Source organism: Ochotona princeps, chromosome 12, assembly GCF_030435755.1.
Source record: "Ochotona princeps isolate mOchPri1 chromosome 12, mOchPri1.hap1, whole genome shotgun sequence".
NCBI classification, from domain to species: Eukaryota; Metazoa; Chordata; class Mammalia; order Lagomorpha; family Ochotonidae; genus Ochotona; species Ochotona princeps.
The window spans coordinates 43,322,893-43,343,264 of record NC_080843.1 but is presented as its reverse complement, the minus strand read 5'-3'; the positions used below and the strand labels follow the sequence as shown (position 1 = coordinate 43,343,264).

Here is a 20,372-nt window from a genome sequence, read left to right as displayed (position 1 = left end):
GCTGGGGAGAGACCCTGAAAAGGAGGCACGCCTTACAAAAAGGAGCCTGTGCGCGGGAAACGTGAGCTCAGAATTCTCATAGCCTACCAGAGGCTGGGCTGAGAATGCTTCTAAACCAGGAACCGTATAACCCCTGGATAGGGACAACGCGTCACCAACCCAGACTCTACCAAGTCCCTCCACAGTCAAGAGCCCCTCTGCTCTGTCCTTCTCCCCCAAAAATCCACTCTGCCATGGATGCCAAGCACAGCTCTTTCTTGAATGTTCTGTAGCTTTCCTCATTTTCAGGATATTAAGAAGCTCTTCTTAAGGCCTTTACCCTAACAACACTTCCACTTATTTTCTAAGCTTTGCATTAACAACGATTTTCTTCCACATGAGCCCTCTACCTCGGTCAGATTAATTAGCGTATTGTACAACATGAAGAGGGTTTTTTTTTTCTTATATTCCCAAGTCTAATCATTCAGACATTGCTTTTGGTTTCTTTGAATTCAAAAAGTTCTGACAATCCAATTTTGGAGAAACACTACAAAGAATGTTCTATTTCCTTTCTTCTAAACAAATTATTCAGATGAAAGAGCTGTTTTAAAGGTTTTTTTGTATGTGTTTTATCTTACATTGAGCTAGCTATAATTATGAAAAAAACCAGTTAGCTAATTCTTGGGCTAGACAAGCAATGCATTTGCATGTTATCTTCCTTCAGAATGCCTACAGATTGTCACAAAGCCAGACTGTCACAGGCTGCTTGGACGCCTCTCCCAGCAAGCAGCCTGGAGCAGAAGCCATGAGCAGTTTCCACCCTTCCCTTGGTGAGCACCACGACTGAACGATGTGTGAGAGAATTCCACGTCACACTACCCAGCAAGATCAGCGCTCCTTCTCCTCAGCATACACTGTGTTCATCAGCGATTGTGTGCAAATGGCAAAAGGATTGCCTCCCGGTTTTTATAAACTGCCGATGCCAAATAGGATTACCTGCAAACAGTTACTAAGAAAATTCACATGAATGAATGCATTTATTTATGGCCTCACTGCCACAAAGTGGCTTTTCAGCAAACGCATACATTTTTAGATACATATAATTGCAGCCTACTTCATGACAGCTCCATGGAATCCTTCAAACCAGGACAAAAAAAGGGGGAAGCTGAACCGCTGTAGCAACTAGACATTGTCAATTCAAGGATAAATGAACTCCTCTGACATACTGCCACCTAGTGGACACCGTGAAATTGACATGCCTGGAATACCAGTTCTGCAGGCTTTCTAGATTCAAACTCCATGGAAGAGCCAAGATTAAGTTTTGCAACATCTTAAAACACTTATCATTGTGGCATATGCTATTTAAACTGCATTAAATTCTAATCTATGCTGTCAGAGTTCATTTGAACGGAGGAAAACAATTGAGGATTTTCTTTTTTTTGTTAATCTCAACTGCGATTTCACAATTTCTCCTCCAGGAAACAAAGCACCCAGAAGAATGATATGCTGTGGTTCACTGTGGTCACTAAGTCTGCCTCTCTTCAACTTTGCCTGACTTCAACATTTAAGAATCGCAGTTCCCAGGAGTGTGATGGGGAAACACTGGAGTACAGTCCGCCGGGTCCCTAGCCTCCTCCTGATACTTGAACCATTTTGAAGTTATTTGGGAGGAGATCTTTTGTCAGAGCTGGCTTGATTTTGACAAACCAGGGTTCCATAGAGGAGCTCTTACTGTTTCAGAATAAATGCAGGGGCCCGGCGGCGTGGCCTAGCGGCTAAAGTCCTCGCCTTGAACGCCCCGGGATCCCATATGGGCACCGGTTCTAATCCCGGCAGCTCCACTTCCCATCCAGCTCCCTGCTTGTGGCCTGGGAAAGCAGTTGAGGACAGCCCAATGCATTGGGACACTGCATGGGAGTGGGAGACCCGCGTGGGAGACCTGGAAGAGCTTCCAGGTTCCCGGCTTCGGATCGGCGCGCACCGGCCCATTGCGGCTCACTTGGGGAGTGAAACATCAGATGGAAGATCTTCCTCTCTGTCTCTCCTCTTCTATGTATATGTGGCTGTAATAAAATGAATAAATCTTGAAAAAAAAAAGAATAAATGCAAACACTCCTACCGACTTTGATTCTTTGGAATAGTTACGGGAATTTTAAACATCCCAGCCTGCCCTCACAAACAAGGAACTCAAACAAGACCTGGCAAACACCCCCAAGATTCAGGAGTAAATGTTACTCGATAAGTCTTAAAGTATGTTTGACAGAAGTATTCCTATTTTGCCATATCAAATAAAATCAACAGATTCAAGCTTCCACAGGGGGTCATCCCCAGCTGCAAAGATTGCCTGAAAAGCTCGAGGTGCTGCAGCCTGAGCTCATCACGCTGGAAATCCCACCCGTGTGTCTCACTGTGATGTGATGTATGAGATCCATGCGGCACCTGTCAATCAGAGTACAGAAGAAGCAATCTGTACAGGCAGATGCTCTGCGAGCCACTGGCACCGGCTCATCACTGGGCTCTCAGGTGGCTGCTTCGCAGCAGCAGCTGCAGGGACATCTGGCTGGTTGAGCAAGGATTTAACACCCCGCTTGCTAGATACAATACAGGGTTCATACACTTGTTAACATATGTAATGCTTTCATTTTAACATCTTAATGATACCCTTCTTGTAATTCTTCTCCAACCTAGTTACAAGAATATGGCATTCATCAGTGATCACATGAATGCCACACCAGGGTTGTTTCTGAAAATGAAGAGCTCGTCCTTACAAGAAGGGATGCCTTTGCATCTCATCAAGAACTTACTATTATTATTATTTTATTATTACCATCATTATTTGCAGTGGGAAACTTTTCTTTCCCCATGGTGTGCCTGATTCACAGGGCACAGAGTTGCACCAGCAGGTGCATGAGTGTCCAAAGGGATGGAACTCAAGGTTTCAGCCTCAGCCTCCTGTTGTCCTCCCTCCCCTAAACATCACCAGGACCTTTTACTCCTCAGGGTCTGGAGGAGGATGCTTCTGTGTGTGCCTGGACAAAACGGGCCACCCCTCAATTCCTTAGGGAGAGCCATAGTGACGATTAACCACCCCACACAAAGACCTTTCCAAGCCGGATCCACTGAGTGGTCTGTTGTTCAAATCCATGCAATAACAACAGTAATATCAACACATCAGTCCTTGTTCCTTAAAGTAGATCCCTGCGTGTGGTTCTGGGGAAGGCAGCTGCTCACCTGCCCCACTGCCAGGAGGACATGGTGTGGTCCACGGGGCCCCTTGCCCACCAAGTGGAAAGACTGGAAAGAGGACTCTAACACTCGAAGGAACACCATCTCAGATTTAACATTCACAACTCGACCTTTTGATCCCTAATAGTCTTTACTTTTTAATAAAAAACTGATTTTAAAAAATTCTTCCTGGGCCCGGCGGCATGGTCTAGTGGCTAAGGTCCTCGCCTTGAAAGCCCCGGGATCCCATATGGGCGCCGGTTCTAATCCCAGCGGCTCCACTTCCCATCCAGCTCCCTGCTTGTGGCCTGGGAAAGCAGTCGAGGATGGCCCAAGGCTTTGGGACTCTGCACCTGTGTGGGAGACCTGGGGGAGGTTCCAGGTTCCCAGCATCGGATTGGCGCGCACCGGCCCGTTGCGGCTCACTTGGGGAGTGAAACATCGGATGGAAGATCTTCCTCTCTGTCTCTCCTCCTCTCTGTATATCCGGCTTTCCAATAATAATAAATCTTTAAAAAAAAATCCTTCCAAAAGTTTAAGTATTTTCAGTGGGGAATTTCTATCCCCATTCTAAAGCTCCAGACCTCATCACCCCTTAAGTGAATCCGCCACCACCAGACCCCCGGTGGCCAGTAGCCTTTATAAAATGCCTCAAGAAAGAAGGTTACCAAGCTGTGGTTGGCTGCCTCCTGCTCCCCAAATTCAGTCACAGGGTCGGGGAGGGTGGCAGTGGAGCTGGCTTTGCAAACAGCTAACTGGCTCCCCCCGCCTAAGAGCTGCAGAACAGCGTGTCCTTGTTTTCATAAAGTCAAGTGACGCTTTTCCTGGCAGGACGATGGGTATGCTGGGAATAGAAAATTAGTTTTTATTGTTTAACCTTCATGGTTTAAATGAGGAAGCTTCTGCTAGAGTTAAAGGGCCCCTTGGGTTTTCACAAAGCAGCCTTAGGACAGCAATATTACTCTTCATAAAAAGCCCAATTTGAAAATGTCTTGCATCATGCTACTCATTAAGAAAGTTGAGTCTGAGGGCTTGGCACAGTAGCTGCAGTGTGCCCGCATGGGCTAACTGGACCCCTGCCTGTGTCTCTGAAGCCCTCTGCCACTGGGAAGATCATCACGCCAACTGACATGAACAGGACACATCTCCTCGGAGGCTCTCTCTCCCAGACTATCCCAGGAACAATTCCTTTCCAATGTTTATTTATTTATTTTCATTTCATCTGAAAATCAGTTGAGACAGAAACAGAGCAAAATCTCACATATGCTGTTTTGCTATTCAAATGTCCACAAGATCCAGGGCTGGGCTGAGCTAAAGACAGGAATACATGACCTCAATCCAGTTCTCCCACGTGGGTAACGCGAAGCCAATCCCTTGAGCCATCTCCTATTTCTTCCCAGCGTGTACACTAGCAGGAAACTGGAGCAAAAGCTGAGCCAGGATTCAAACCCTGATACTCTATCTAATATGGGATGCAGTCATCCTAAGAGGTGGTTTAACCCGCTCTGCCACAACACCCAATCCATGAAGGACAGCTGAAGCAAGCAGTTGATTGCTGTTTTCATACCTGCCTCTTGCAGGTCACTCAGCTATGCAAAGGATGGGTTAGAGGCAGCGAGCCTATGGCCGAGATGGGCAGGTGCAACGACAAGGGCAGGAAATGAGGCAGGCCTGTATAATGTGATCACAACAGGGAAGGCTGGTTCGCAGATCAGAAGGCTTTGTAATGGGTAGACGCCATAGGATGCAGACAGAGTAGTAAGAACCCTTCCAGTCTGCTTCCGGGTGACGGACAGGATAATACAGTCCTCACAAAAGGGCAGAGCAGATGAGAAGCAGCTGTGGATCCTGAGATCCACAAGTTCCATAAAACTTCCTGATGAATACAAGCCTTACATCGCCACCACCACCACCACTGAATGTCCCAAAGGGCAAAGACTGCGGACTGGGTAGCACCATAGAGAAGAGGAAGAAGTCAGAATGGAACTATCCTAAGACTCTGAATTTGCACCTTCACTTTCATGATCCACCTTCTACACATCACGTCCTCACGCAGGCCTGCAGCTCCTTCCCAAATGTCTGTTCACAAATTGCTTCCTTTCTTCCGTGGCCCTAGCCTCTCCTTAGGGTGCTCTGAGAAAGTCACGATGATCAGGAGGCCTTCTTAATGAAACCAGCCCCTCAAGGCAGTCTTCATATGGTGCAGGTTTGGGGAGCACTCCTGTAGGCTTCACCCTTCTCTCAAGTGACACACGCTGCAAATGTCCTTGAACGCACCACTGCTGGCAGAACCATCCAGATGTTCCTCACTGCCACACTGTCAACAGAGGAGCCACAGGTCCCGTCGGTCCTGGGGGTCTCAGGCCCTGTCATGAATGCCCTTCCAGTCCCGTGTCTTTAAACACATCAGCCCTGAACATCTCAGGCTCCACTTCGGGGTGCATGTGGCACCAAGACAGGCCCACCTCCGATGGCATCACTCAGCGGGTATTTCCTTCTCCCAAATCCCTCCCACCCCCTCTCTCTACCCCCGCCTCCCGTCTTCTTCCCTGGCCTGACTCTCCCCTGAGGCTGAGCACAAAACCAATAGTCCATTGTGGGGCAAAAGGCAGTAGCTGGCCTTGGTTTTGTAGGAAAACTCTGTGGGTCTTACTTCAGCTTTCCCATAAAAACAGCTTTCATAAACGCTTGATTGGGGTTGAATTGCAGTTCCCAAAACTGTTATGGCAAACAGAGACAGAATCCTATTGGAAAACCACTACATGACTAACATCTCGATTTGGGAACTTTCGTGCCCCCAAACTCAAGTTTCCTTGTGGGTTTATGAGAAACTTTCTTGGGACACATACTGCTGTATACAAAGGCAAAGACACAACAAATAAAGTTTGATTTTTTTTCTGTTTTCAGAAACTAAAAGCAAATGAGAAATGACTATAGAAGAGATTAACTGATTCCAATCTCACAAGCAGTTATAATCTGCTTAAATTTTAATTATTTACCTTAAAATTGGGAATAAATTTCTTGTAACAATTAATATTGCCATTCAAAAGGCACAATCTTGCATGTGGAAAAACACAATTACTAAATCTGATAAACTTCCTGGTTTTCAAATGAATGTTCCTGAAGTCATGAAACCTGACCAAGCAAGAAGGGGAAAAAAACTGCAGATAACAATCAGGCTGTATTCAATGATCACAGATGCCTATGTCTAATCAGATCTTGGAAATATACCTCTCCCCAGATAAATGTTATTAAAGCTTTTGAATTGCTTTCTTGCAATCTGAATAATCCTAAGCATTAAGAACTTTTGGAGACTGTAAAGTCCCATAGTTAACTCCTCCTATAATAAGTCCACTTTCCTTCCAAAATATGGGGTACATTAGAAAGGTTATGAAAAATGCATGTTATGAAAAAAGGTATGCATCTCAACTTGACACCAAAACACACGCCTTGTAGACTTCACTGCCCTCATTTTTTCCCATTGTTTACAAATGGCCCCTTTCTCTAGGGACCAGTGGTTGGTTCACTGAAAACTATCATGCCCAACAGGCTCTGAAGCAAGATGTGATCTTCTGAGAAACACCCTGCCACTCAGATGCCTCATTTTCCAAGCACTGCACTTTTTATTGGTCTCTTTCCATGTCTAGGAATGACCACATAAGGAGAGGCCAACTTGGAGCAGGCACAGAAGGCACAGGTCAAGGACGGACAAGCATCCTTTTTAGATCTCCATGGCTCCCCTGTACATTATCATGTGTGAGAGAAAGCATGTCTTAGGTAGTTCTCTCAATGTATGGGCCTTCTTGCTACCCAACTCAGAATGCACCAAACACAGCAACTGTTTTATTGGGACAGAGCACTGAAACTCTTTGGGTGACTATTCTATCAGGAGATATGGTATTCTTAGATTATGAACCCTAAAGAAGATGAGAGCAAATATGTACTCATCCCAGGGAATCAGCTACCTAGATGGCTTTGTTGTGTCCATGAGAAAGCTATCTGGATATAGCCTTTAGGTAAGGATTTAAAGAAGTTGGCCAGTCATTATGGCCTCTGATACTACTCCCATTCTCTTCTTCTTTCTTTTAAAAAATTTATTTGAAAGACAGAAGGAAGACATAGAGAGAGGAGAGAGAGAGAGAGAGAGAGAGAGAGAAAGCCAGAGTTCCTCTATCTTCCAGTTCACTCCATGAGTTCCCAAAACAGCTAGGACTGGACCAGGCTTAAGCCAGGAGTTTGGAATCCACTCAGGCTTCCCCCTTAGGTGGCAGAGACCTGAGCAATTGAGCATCATTTGATGCCTCCCGGGTTGCCCATTACCAGGACTGGATAAAACTAAGATTCATACCCAGGCATTCCAATGCTAGATGCAGGTGTCCCAAGCAGTGGGCCCACTGTACCAAACACAGGTCCATACTCCTGTTTTCAAGCAAGTCTTTAGAACCTCACGGGCTTAACCCTAGCAAGCAATTGGTCATGGATATGACACATAACTTTTTGGTGGTTCTCATCATCATTAGATTTTCAAATTCTGGAATGAAATGAGAGTTGATAAGATTGTGTCTATGTGAAGAGCCAGAGTCACATTTTTAAGTTCTTATCAGAAGTCTGCCTCCCCCTCCTTCCCTATCATGCAGTAAACCAGCTGTGCAGAGGCAAAGGGACTTAAGGACAATGTGACTGCAGCAAGACGAGCAGCCTGTACTAGGAAGGTACTGAAGCATTATTGTCTCCACACTGAGACATCAGGCAAATGACAAGCAGGCTTACAGCATTCTGAATGACTTAGTGAGTGGATTGATGCTTCATTTCATTCAAAAATATTACATTTCAGAGTTGAGTAAATCATCAACCACTTATTTATTCTTGTTTTCATTCATTCTCAAGAATAAAAGAGGTGTAATCTACTTGTGTGTCGGCAAAATGGCTATAGTCCCTTTTTTTTCCTGTTGGAACTTTGAAGCTTTGTTTCATAATATGTCAGCTCTTTTGGGGAAAAATTTGTAATGTTGGCAAACCTATATATTTACTTATATGTTTATTTAAATATTCAAGAAAACATTCCTGCACTATTCATCCAAATCTTAATTTAAAAAGCAATCCTATAGGTAATCCCCAGGATTCCTTCCCATATCCTTGGAGATCATCTTGAATGTACAGAATGCTTAAGAGAACGCAGTGATTTGTACAATGTCCAAATTGATGTTCTAGCCTGCATGTCTTTCTCTCAGATACCTTTGCAAGGAAGTTGTTTACAAACAGGTATCCAAAGTGAAATCAGCAACTTGACACACTGAAGTCAAGTAAGGTCATGGGCCTGAGGGTTCAGAAAGGGTAGTTAGTGCACAGACAGGGGCTTGGCACTGACTGTGGTCAGAGGGCCTGGGGTCCTCCAGGCCATGCTGTCCTCATGAGGGCCTGAACTCACCACTCCCTCCTCCCTCCAGGCTGGCCAGAGCCAGGAAGGCTGCCAAAGCTGGAAACAGGCATTGCTTTCCAAATCAGGCACCATATTGGTACGAGTGTTTTCTTTATTGTCATAGACTGTTATGATAGACTTTATAAATTGTGGTTGCTAGGGTTGGATCACTAAGAGGCTTTCAGAGTTCTCTGTGAAAGGGGAAAAGAAGCCAAGAAAATGCAGCCACAAACAAAAAAGAGGGAGAAAAAACAGCATTACTTGTCTGACCAAAGACAGGCTGGGTAAACACCACTTTCTGCACACACAGAATGTGATATTATGCTTGTGTCTGGTATTTTTTTTTTTTTTACCACTGGGTGGCTTGATCTCTCAATAATGATGGCAGCCACACATGCGATTTTGTTTTACAGGGTCACTCACTATCTCTGTTAGAGCTAAAATTAAGGAACAAGCCTACTTATGAATGCCTAATACACCCAATCCTATTTTCAGCGTTGGCAAGAGAAATAAGAAAACTGCTTCTTTTTGGCAAGTGTGTGGAATGTCTCATCAACCAATACTCCTCATCAAAGAATAGCACATACTGCAGATCACTCATTTAGCTGGGGTAAGAGAAGAGTAAATCCTTGGGCGTAGGAAAGGTATGGCAAAACGCCGAGCACAGTATATACACTTAATGGTCTTTGGTTGATTCTAATGATAAGCTGTGAGTAACACTCCTTAATAATCTTGTTAGGCCGGACCGGGGGTGGGAGGGGAGAGTGGGGCAGGGGAAGAAATGGTCCCAAATGCCTCAAATCCACACAGTGTGCAAATGGGTACCTTCTACCAGTACACCACAGTGCATCATGGCAGCTCTTCATTCTCTAAAATGGACTACAAATGGATAACATTACTCATGAGAAACAGGCAAAATATTACAGCCCAACAAAAACAAAATGTGAACATAGTGCAGCCAAGCTCCACTCATCTTGTGAGACGTGACAAGTATACTCTGTTAGTATAATTAAGATTGTGTGCCCTTAATGAGAGTGGTTTGTTCATAGTTTTGCCTGACCACAAATCTTTCTCATCTGGCTTGCCAGGTACTGAATTTCTCATAATTAATGTTAGTGTTTTTGAAATAAGGCTCCTAAAACAGTGAATTCTGCTATGATTTCTCATTGACACTTCTAATCACAAATCTTACAAACTGGTTTCTTCCTAGCAGCTAGGCAGCCACTTGGACCTCTCAGAGGAAACGGGACAAGAAGCAGGGGCAGCTCAATTCCATTGCAGCTGCCGAGGACCCGAGGGATGCCAGAGAGCATGAGCACCCTCCAGAGGGGAGCTGTTTCCCAGAGAACACAAGAAAGATCCATCAGAAGCCCATCGGTTTCCAGAAGTAACAAACTGTCCAACACTGCTCTCACTATGTCACATATCTGAAATAACTACACTGTGCAAAATTACATACACATAGATTCACACTCAGACACACACACAATAAAGTGGACTCTAAATTATTTGCCCTCTTTCATGAATCTATAACCTTTTGTCCAAGTTACATTGTAATAATTACAACTTCACATAGCTCTGTTTTTATATTCTCCAATCCTATTTTATAAATGCCTTTTCTTTTTTTTTTTTAATTTATTTATGTTATTACAAAGTCAGATATACAGAGAGGAGGAGAGACAGAGAGGAAGATCTTCCGTCCGATGATTCACTCCCCAAGTGAGCCGTAACGGCCGGTAAGTGCCGATCCGAAGCCGGGAACCTGGAACCTCCTCCAGGTCTCCCACACGGGTGCAGGGTCCCAATGCTCTGGGCTGTCATTGACTGCTTTCCCAGGCCACAAGCAGGGAGCTGGATGGGAAGTGGAGCTTCCGGGATTAGAACCGGCGCCCATATGGGATCCCGGGGCGTTCAAGGTGAGGACTTTAGCCGCTAGGCCACGCCGCCGGGCCCTATAAATGCCTTTTCAATGCATTCCAGTCTTAGTTGTATAAACCTTGACCACTTTTACCATTTTTAGTTTTAAGGCATTTGAAAGAATGCATGGAACTTTTCCATCAGGTTTTCCAGATATTGCTGAAAAGGAGGACAGTGAGGGATGATCACTGATGAAATTCTCCAAGTTGATATAATTGATTTCGCCTCTGGTCTCCCCATTACTTTTGAATATCATAAGTAAGCCATCATTTCATGTGCAACTTTTTCCGTCTCCTTTTCCGTCTGTATTTTTCATACTTAATTCACTTTGCAATTCCATTAGCCAGTGTCTACAAAACTATATTAATAACAAAGAGACACCAGTCATACATCTTGTCCTTTAGACCCCAAGAGAAATTCTCCGTTTCTCATCCTTATCTAACTCTGTCTGAGATATCTGTGATTACATCAAGAGTTCACTTAGTTCTAGTTTTCTAGTGGTGTTTACACACCAGAAACAAATGTAAAATTTCATCAGTTACCTCTTAGGACCTAAAAAGCAATGATATATTTTCCTCCTTGATCTGTTTGGATTGAACCATTTTTGTATTTTCATGAAGAAACAATGATATCTAATCTTAACTTTATTAATTTTCAGAATCATCTTGACATAATTATCTTGCCTCGTTCTTCAATAAAATCTTGAAGGATCATTTTTAAGATTAGAGACCAATGGCATGAAAAACCCATCTTTGCTTTAAAGGGAGACAATATTAGCTGCTCTAAACAGAAAATGAGACACAGACACTTACTTAACTAGAATGACCTTAATAACGGATGGTGTTTAGAACAGATCACCTCTGGTATAAGGAAACGGTTGTTTATAGGTAGATCACTATTTGAAAGAATGGTGTAAAAATCATAACAATGAGATATAAAATAGAGCAATGAAAATGAAGAGGCTAGAACTGCTGTTCCTATAGCTTAAAAAATCACATGAACGATTAAAAGGTAACCTCCAGATTTAAACCTACAGTTTATACATCTACCGCATAAAGCTAAGCAGTACTCATTAGCTACAATGGAGCAGTGTTTCTTGTGAGCAATGTGTTTTCTTATACATATTAGAAAGGGGTGTACTTCCTTGACTCTATGACACATGCTATTCATAAATTAGGATGTTCTCTGATGCGGATGCTACCAAAATTGATAATAAACATGCTTCATTTTTTTAGAAGACATTATTTTTCAGGGATGCATAAAATAGAAGCTGAAAACTGGCTGTCTTAGATTTGATAAGATCTAAGATTTGATTGTATCTTTGATTTTGTTATTTTTAATCTTAGATTTGCTGAAGTATAGAAAATCACTATCTTCGGGGGCATTAAAAATTCATGTTTATGAGGTTTCGAAAAAATCTATAGAAAATTTGCATTGTTTTTAGTTCCGTTTTTCCACAATACTTTCGAAGTCTCCTAATTTTTCCTTGGTTTACAAAATAGTTCCAATTTCTTATCTCTGCCTCTGACACACATCCTTTTTTAACATATATAGGTTTTTTTTATTTTTATTACAAAGTCAGATATACTGAGAGGAGGAGAAATAGAGAGGAAGTGGAGCTGCCGGCATTAGAACCAGCGGCCATAAGGGATCAAGGCGAAGACCTTAGCCACTAGGCCACGCTGCCAAGCCCGACATAGAGGTTTAAAACAAAAGTAAAATAGCATTAACTTTGGATTTAAGGGCTTTGAGAACTTTAAGATTTATTCTGGAATGACCAAGCAGTTGAAAGCTGAAGTTGAGATGTAGTGAAACATTTGATACAGACAACCTTGCAAGCAGATACGAAACACACATAGGTGTTTTGCCCTGGAGTTATGCATTCTTCGGCTTATGCAAACTTTTCAAAGGATTTATCCAGGAAAATGAAACCAGAAGCTCTTAAAGCATTTCTTAATTGGAGCTATTGGCATAAGAGAATCATTGGCCTCCACTATTTATATTTCTACATTTTCTCTCTTGTCATTGAGCTTCACGGGAAAATGAGGCAACAGGCAAAGAATTTTGACCCTGTCCATCCATTTTCTGCTCTGCTTGCTAACCTCTCAACACAGAAGACCATGAAGCACTAGATAACACCAGTTCTCATCAGAGCCCTGGACCCACAGATGAGGAACTGGGGAACCTACCTCCACAAAACCCAATGCAAAGGTAAAAGCCGCCAGAAAGCCCTGCAGCCCAAAAGGATGGTTTCTAGGTCAGAAAGTTCAAACTAGCAGACTGACCCATCTATTAACCACAACCACCTGTGTCCTCTTTCTAAGTGTGCATTTCAACCCCTCCTCTTCAAAAGAAAAAAAGAAAGTGAAAAAAAAAAGGTTATTTGCATGAATGTCTCTGGATACTCATCAACCACTACCAACTTCAAAAAGAACTCTGTTAATCAAAAAAGAGTTTCTTTAGTTCTTTGACAAATTAAGGTAAAAAGAAAACCGTCAATAGCCCTTGGCCAGTTTTAATTTTCAGTAACAACAGAACTAGCAAGGGCCCTGGACACAACAACCTCACTGTGGGCTTACCTTTTGCACAGCCCCTTGAAAAGCCTGTTTAAGTCTCCTACATGACTCAGGCATTAATTTCGTGTCTTGACTCTCCAGAGTAGCATCTTGTGAATCCTCATTTTCATGGAGTCGCAAAATTCTATAAATGCAGTGAGTACCATCTGCAGATATTCTATTAGGATCCATCTGAAGAGAGAAACACACACAGGAACATTTAGAGTGGTTGGCATTAATTATTCTGTTGCTTAATAAAGTGTGACTTAAGAATAGAGGTCATTCTTGTCAAGTCTTTAAGTCCCCAACAATTAATAGTTAATACAATCATCCTGAAACTGACGAGAAGACAGACTTCTAACGCATCTGGGCAAGTCGCTAACATGGACAGCACGGGGCTCAGCTCTGTGCATGGATGCTCAACGACAGGAAGAAACACGTAACAGGAAAGCCCTGACAGAGGAGAGAAGCAGCAAGGAAACCACATATATTCAGTGAAGGTAGGGAAAGATAGCTTTATCTTTAAATTATAGACAATAGAATTAAAAATCCCACTAGTATATTCCAAGAATGAAGTTGATATAAATCAGGCAAAATCAGCAGCATCATCACCCACTATGATTGCCGCATCTTTCCCCATCATCATTATCTACTTTAACCAGCTGGGTAAGAGGTACAAATTTGTTTCCTGCCTCCAAAGAAAACCTGAAGATAGGGAGCAAGTGCTTGTTTAAAGGTGAAAACACCATGTTCCCATGTACAGTACCTGAGTTCAATGTCCAGCTCCCACTCCCGACTGGCTTCCTTCTAGCACAGACTTTGACAGGCAGTGGTATTGGTTCAAGATTGGTTCCTGCCACTCTTAAGGGAAACCTGGTTAGCATTCTGGTACCTGGCTTTGGCACCAGCCCAGCCACAGCCATCACAAACACTTGTGAATGAGGGAGTTCTTCTACTGTTTTGTCTACCTACTTAGCTACCTACCTATCTCTTTGACTTTTACATTTAAATTAAAAATGAACAGAAATGGAAAAATAGACGCTGGAAGCACTAAAACTCCCATGAATGTTTGCCCTGTTGGCATGCAACATCTAGAAGGAGGGTGGTGGCGGTTAGGAACCCATGAGAGTGATAATTTGTGTGACTCCAGGATGCGGAAGACAGCAGCAGGAGCAGCCCACATGGAAATATGCTGGGTGGACGGTGACATCCCTAGAATATAAGGTATTCTGCAACACAAAATTCCTGAAAAGTTATCAGCTCATCTCGTGGTTGAAACAGGTGCCTAGCATGAGTCTTTCTCTGAGCACCACCCTTCAAACGGCCTGCCTGTTCTTCCCGGAAATCTGAAGAGCCTTGGTGGTGTTTTCAACTGTGAACTAAAGGGCACTATGATTGGCGAGCCAATATTTCATTAATAACATGAACATACCTCAGACTGTTCATAAGAAATGTATTTTAGGAAAAAGCCATGGATGCACTCCAAAATGCAGGTTCAATTTGTCCTTTAAAAAGGATTAAAAAAAAAAAATCAAGGCACTTTAAGTGCATTTGCTTGTAAGTCAATATAGAATGATAGGGGGGGAAAAAAACCTTACAATAACCAAAGCACAGTCTGAACTCTTACCAAGCCTCTTTTCCCGATCTAATTATCTTTCGACAAAGTAATCTGAAAAACCTGCAACTTTGCTAACTAGCTATCAGAAGCAGGCTGGAAAATAGCCTACTCCTATGTGAAATTCTTACCACAGAATGACAGCCTAAGTACACTCACTCATGCAAACTTCATTATTGTAGTTTTGCACAATAGGATCATCTGCATCCATGGAAGAGGTGTCAGTGTGAAGCAAAGTTCTTTGCAACCCATAGTTTTCATATTTTCTCTTTTTAAAAAATGGAATGAATCAACAGATCTGAGTTATTCTATAAGGAAAGCTTTCAATCACACACTTAAAGACAACACAAAAGCTCCCTCATGCCAATAAGTGTCCCACAAAACCAGAAAAGCGACAGCTGATACATAGGGTCACTGGGTTCAGCCTTGGGATGAAGGGGCATTGGAAGAGCTCCACAGACTGGCCAACAGAAAACCGCTGAGCTGCACAACACTGTGGGGCCCAGCGGGAAACACCGGGGGACCCTGAAATTGGGTAAACCCCATCCCGCAGGCAAGCAAGACACCATATTTTCCATGCTCTCGATGCAGTCTAAGACCAGGCACAGCCTTGGGCTCTCTGGGAGCTCCTTAGAAAGGCGGATACGCTGCCTGGAAATCTGTATGCCGTTCAGGTCCCCAACATTCGCATACACCTTGACGTCTGAGAAGAAATGCTTTAAAATGCCAGATGGACAAATACAAATCAATGTTTTGCAGTTTAAATCACTCCAACTTTCCCTGGACACCAACTGAAACTTTGTTTTTTCCTCTGCAAGTTACAACCATGGGCAGAAAAATGCCGCAAGAGTTAAGTGGAATATGGTAGCCACTGTACTACTTTTTGAAAAAGGAAGCATTAAAAATAGGTTAATCTCTGTCCTCATGGAACCTCCAGTCAAGTAAGAACGGAGAAATCCAGCAGAAAGTCACAAATACCTCGAAATGTCTTAAACCATTAAATTTCGAGTATCTGATTCACACAGACATAAAAGAGCATTTATCAGATGACATGGTCTCTATGAAGTAAATTTATTCTTTTCCTTTCAGAACTTCCTTGTAGGGTTAAATGGGGCAGATGCTTGACATTTGTGCTATGCAGTTCTCTCTCTCCTTTTTTTTTAAGCAAAGCATTATCAGTTTTACTTTATTTTTTTTAAAGCTCTTCGACTTTTCAAACAGGCAGCCTACACATCTTGCCATTCTAATTTCGGTACCGACCGCTGTCCTGGGTAAAGCCACCAGGGAGGTTAACAGGAAAAGCTCAAAAGAGTTTGAGTTTTCTGAAAAGCTTATCTCTTAGCCAGATCCTAAGCTTTGAATATGGTTATATGGATGTTAAAAATTGCATGCAGGTACACAAATCTCATAAGTAGCTTTTTTGAAAATTTTGGCTTTTCCCTTTGTGAGCCAAACTATGAATACTATGTGGTAAATATATAGTACAAGCCACACGCCATTTTCTCTTATGAGGGTTGTGAGAGCAAAGCCAACTTACACAGGATCTAATATATATATATCTTAGAGAGACAGAGCGAGACAGAGAAAAGGGGGGTGCACAGGTAACCTGTCACTATTCAGTTGAGAGAAAGTCTGCGACGTGTATGGAAGTGGAAGCGATCCTGGACTGAGCCCTCATGTCACCATAACTCAACTTCTAGCATTAACAACACATGACCCAGTCATATTTCAATCCATGAGCAACCACTTTACTTCTTTCTCTCCCTTCCCATTAATTTTTTTTTAATTCCAGAAATTATAGCATTTCATTTGAATGATTTCAGAACGTATCAACACAATTAAATCTCCATTAGGCATCAAATGTAGCCACCACCAGATCTAGTGGTGTATTCATTGCTCCTAATATTACTTCTTCATTGAAGATGATCTTTTAAAGTCTTAGGAAACCCATTCTTCATGGTCATTAGGAAAGTGGTCATCAAAAACCTGATGAACCTAAATCCCCTGACTGAAAAGTTTCAAGCTAGGCTTACCGAGTAGACTTTGGAAAAGCTTTTCAGTGTTTCACAGTTGCAGGTTTCCTAAATTCTGTTAGGTTATCATCAAAAAAGCCAGATCTCTTAGCTCACCAACCACTGAAATATTCCTATGGGACAAGAGTCTGGCTAGTCACTCCTACAGGGTCCCACAGATCTCCAGGGTTTCTGTTGATATTAGTGGCTCCTGCTTCCTAGAACTCATCACTCCTGGGGTTGGGGGTTGTAGCACAGCTGGTTGAGCTGATGTTTAGGACACCTGCATTTCATTAGGAGTGTCTGATTCAAGTTCCAGTTACCAGCTTCTTGCTCATGCTGCTTAGGAGGCAGGTGCTTGGGCCCCTTCCACCCACAGGGGAGACCTGGATAACGTTCTAAGCTCCTATCCCAACCCTGCAGTTACCAGAATTGGGGGGGGGGGGAGAACGAACCAGCAGGTAGACGTTCCCCAACCCCAGTCTTAATCTCTATCACTCTGCCTTTCAAAGAAGTCAATTAACATTTACAAAGAGAACTTACTCATTTCCTTCTGCCTTTTCCAAGCTGAATGCTCATTTCACTATTGGTGCTATGAAGAAAAAAATGTATTCGTTCAGGGTTAGAAAAGCTAAGAAGTGGAAAACCAGTGCAGTTTCACTTTTTTACGCCAGACTTTCTCTTGTTTGATTAAGGATGTTAAGTCTTTTGTTGGAATCTCCGCCCTTCCAGGTAGCATGCCCACAGTAAACGGATACTGTGCGTTAAATAAATGACTCTTGGCTTGTATTTCATACTCCTGGAATCTTGTTCACAATGCGCACACCCAATGCACAAGCGTGAAATTGGAGGTTATTAACCCAACGCTAGATGAGAAAAGCGATAAACAATTCAGTCCTGACTACAATGTACTCCAAAGAAAGAAAAGCATTTACAGCAAAGAGTGCTTTAATCATTTTTCTTTTTGGGGGATAAAAAAAAGTCTCCTCGTGTAAAAATTACTGTTATTATGCATAGATGCAAAGTTTCTGGAGTAGCGATCACACGTTTCTACTTTCGTTTAGTAGACTGCCATGCGACTCGTATGAAATACCAACCAGTGGATAATGAATAGTTTCCAAAAAGTCAATGACTAAAAGTCACAGAGCTGAAGACCTCAGCGAAAGACAGAAGTCCATACAACATTAGCAATGCCATATTTTTGATGCATCCAGTTTGGTTTAGCAATCACCTTTGGATCCCGAGCCAATGAAGTCCAAACCCAACTTTTCCCATTAAAAAAGGAAAAAAGACAGAAAGAAAAAATGCGCAGTCAGCCCTCCACTTCTTCTGAGAAAGAGTTCATAGAATCAGAAGAGAATATTTGAATGAATCCAACCAACTGCACTGCAATTTCCAAGAAAACACAAGAGCATAAACCACCAAAAGCATAGTATTACAAATGTGCCCCTTCCTTTCGACTCTCCGCCTGCAGCTGCGAGCCGCCCTACACAGCCCCCTTTCTAGCTTGAAAAAGGCTGGGTATTTCCTAGACGGTTACCAAGCCAAGCACACACACACACCTTGCTTCCTTCCTCCGCCCACCTCCCTGGCAAGCACGTGGGGCCGTCCTCCTACTCCATCGCCGCCCGAGTGTGGAACTCGCACAGTCCCTGGCCCTGACGCTGGGCCTCCCTGGCCGAGCTGTGCCCTTCTGCCAACCCGGGACAACCGGAGCATCCCAGTGTCCCGCAGTGTCCTAGAGCCGGCTGTCCCTGAGCCCCCTTTGGGAGCCGTGGTCCCCAACACACCAGCAAAACGGTTAACCCAGGATCCGAAGTCACCCAGGCAGCGGGCAGGAAAGGAAAGGTGCCGATGCCCACGTGAAACGTCAGATTTCCCCCACCTCGCCGCCTCCAAGTTAGTTGGTTCTTAGCTCCGAGTGAGAAACGGACGGGGCGCAATCTCCTACAGCAACGGTGCGCGGGCGGCCAATGCTGTTTCCAGGGGGGAAATTCAAACCCCTCTGTGGTCCCACGAGCCCAGCATCCTCGCTCCGAGAGCCGGGTCCTGCACGCGGGACAGCGCCGCATTAACCAGCCCCGGGTCCACCCTCTCCCCTCTCTTGGATCCACTTTCCCTTTCCGCATAGGCCAAGTCTGGGGAGCCGTGGCCCCGCGACCCCAAGCGGCGGGCGGCTACTGTGGGGGGCGGCCACTCACCTGCGCTCGGAAGTACAGGAACAGGGCGACGCTGCACACCACCTGGCCCAGCCCCAGCCCCAACAGCGCCACGAACATGGAGCGGGAGGCGGCGGGGGGCTGGTGCGGGGCGGGCGGAGAGGGCGGCGGCGGCGGCGGGGCGGCGTGCAAGGGGCCCTCGTGCGGGGCGCCGGAGCCGCCGCTGCCCATCTCCTCGGAGCCGCGCAGGTACTTGGTGTAGTCTCGGCTGGCGCGGCGCATAGCGCTCAGCCCGCACGCTCGGGCGCTCCCTCCCGGTGCCGTCCGCCAGCGGCCAACTCCAAAGGCAGCGGCGGGCCAGGCGGGGGCCTGGACGTGAGGCTCTTATTCGCTCGCTTGCTTCCTCGGTGGTTCCTCGGCGCGCACGGGCCAGCGGGCAGGGCGCCCGGCAGCCCCAACTCTTATAAAAAGCGCTTGGGCTGGCCTCGAGAGCCAATCAGCCCGGGGCGAGGCTGCCTCTTCCACTCCCACCCCAGGCTCCCCTTCCTTCCTCTCTCACTTTTCTCTTTGACATCCTCCTCCCCAGCTCAGCCCTCAGAGACAGACTGTGCGTCCTTCCAGTGGTTCCAGGCTCCTCTGGCCCCTCCCCAGCGGTCTTTCTGTGGGTGCCACGGCCGGGCTGCGGGCAATGCACATCGAGTTCCCTGGTCAAGGCTTCGGAGTTCCGTCTGGGACATTCCTTGGCGGCAGTGCACTTCCCTGCGCCCAGTCCTCTCCTTGGGATTTCGATTAGACTGGCTGACCTCTAAATTCTCTTCTTTTGCATGTCTCCCACCCCCAACTTAACAAGATCTTCCTTGGTGCTCTTAAGGGTCCCACCTCCAGCACATTTCAAATACTGCTTTCCAAGATTATTTGGGAAGACAATTTCAGAACTCTCAAAGGAGTTGTTTAAAAGCAAAAATATGCAAAGAGGTCTCCCGAAATTTGTGGAAAAATGGAATTGAAGTGCAAACAAACAAAAAGCTACAAATATGCATTTTCCATGAACTTTTTGAAATTCTCTTGTATATCATTGCCATACTCAGAATTCCTTCTGTGGTTTCTAAGCATTGTTGGTATAAAATCTAAATGCTTGCAATTAAAATCTACAATTGGTCCTGCACAAGTTGGCTCAAGGCTCGCTCAAGGCTTCAAATGCAGCCCTTTGCTGGGCTGCAATTCTCTTGTGTTTCCACTCCTGTCCACCCTGCTGGCTGAGTGCAGACCTCACCTCTCCTGCACGGCCCCACTAGCCTCAGGACCAGCCCCGCAGTACTCCTCACACATCCTGCCGTGGCCCTCAGACCTTCATTCTTCACTCCACAGATGTATTGGGGGAGAAAGCACGTTATTTCTATACTGACTAGGATCCCAGGAACACAGTGAGCAAAGGAGAACATGAGGTTTGCGCTGTGGTGCACAAAGCTCCACTACAGAGCAGCACACAAT

At 44.6% G+C, this 20,372-nt stretch overlaps 1 protein-coding gene across 1 annotated transcript in view; it reads right to left on the bottom strand.

Moving 5' to 3' along the window:
- TNFSF11 (TNF superfamily member 11) overlaps window positions 1–19,386 on the bottom strand; it is a 31,229-nt gene extending 11,843 nt beyond the window's left edge. Inside the window, exons 1-2 of the mRNA XM_004577457.2 lie at window positions 18,924–19,386; window positions 13,120–13,287 (exon numbers count right to left, since the gene is read on the bottom strand). Coding sequence (XP_004577514.2) covers window positions 13,120–13,287; window positions 18,924–19,163 — 408 coding nt within the window. The 5' untranslated portion in view covers window positions 19,164–19,386. The remainder of the gene's footprint in view (window positions 1–13,119; window positions 13,288–18,923) is intronic.
- Window positions 19,387–20,372: the final 986 nt, after the last annotated feature.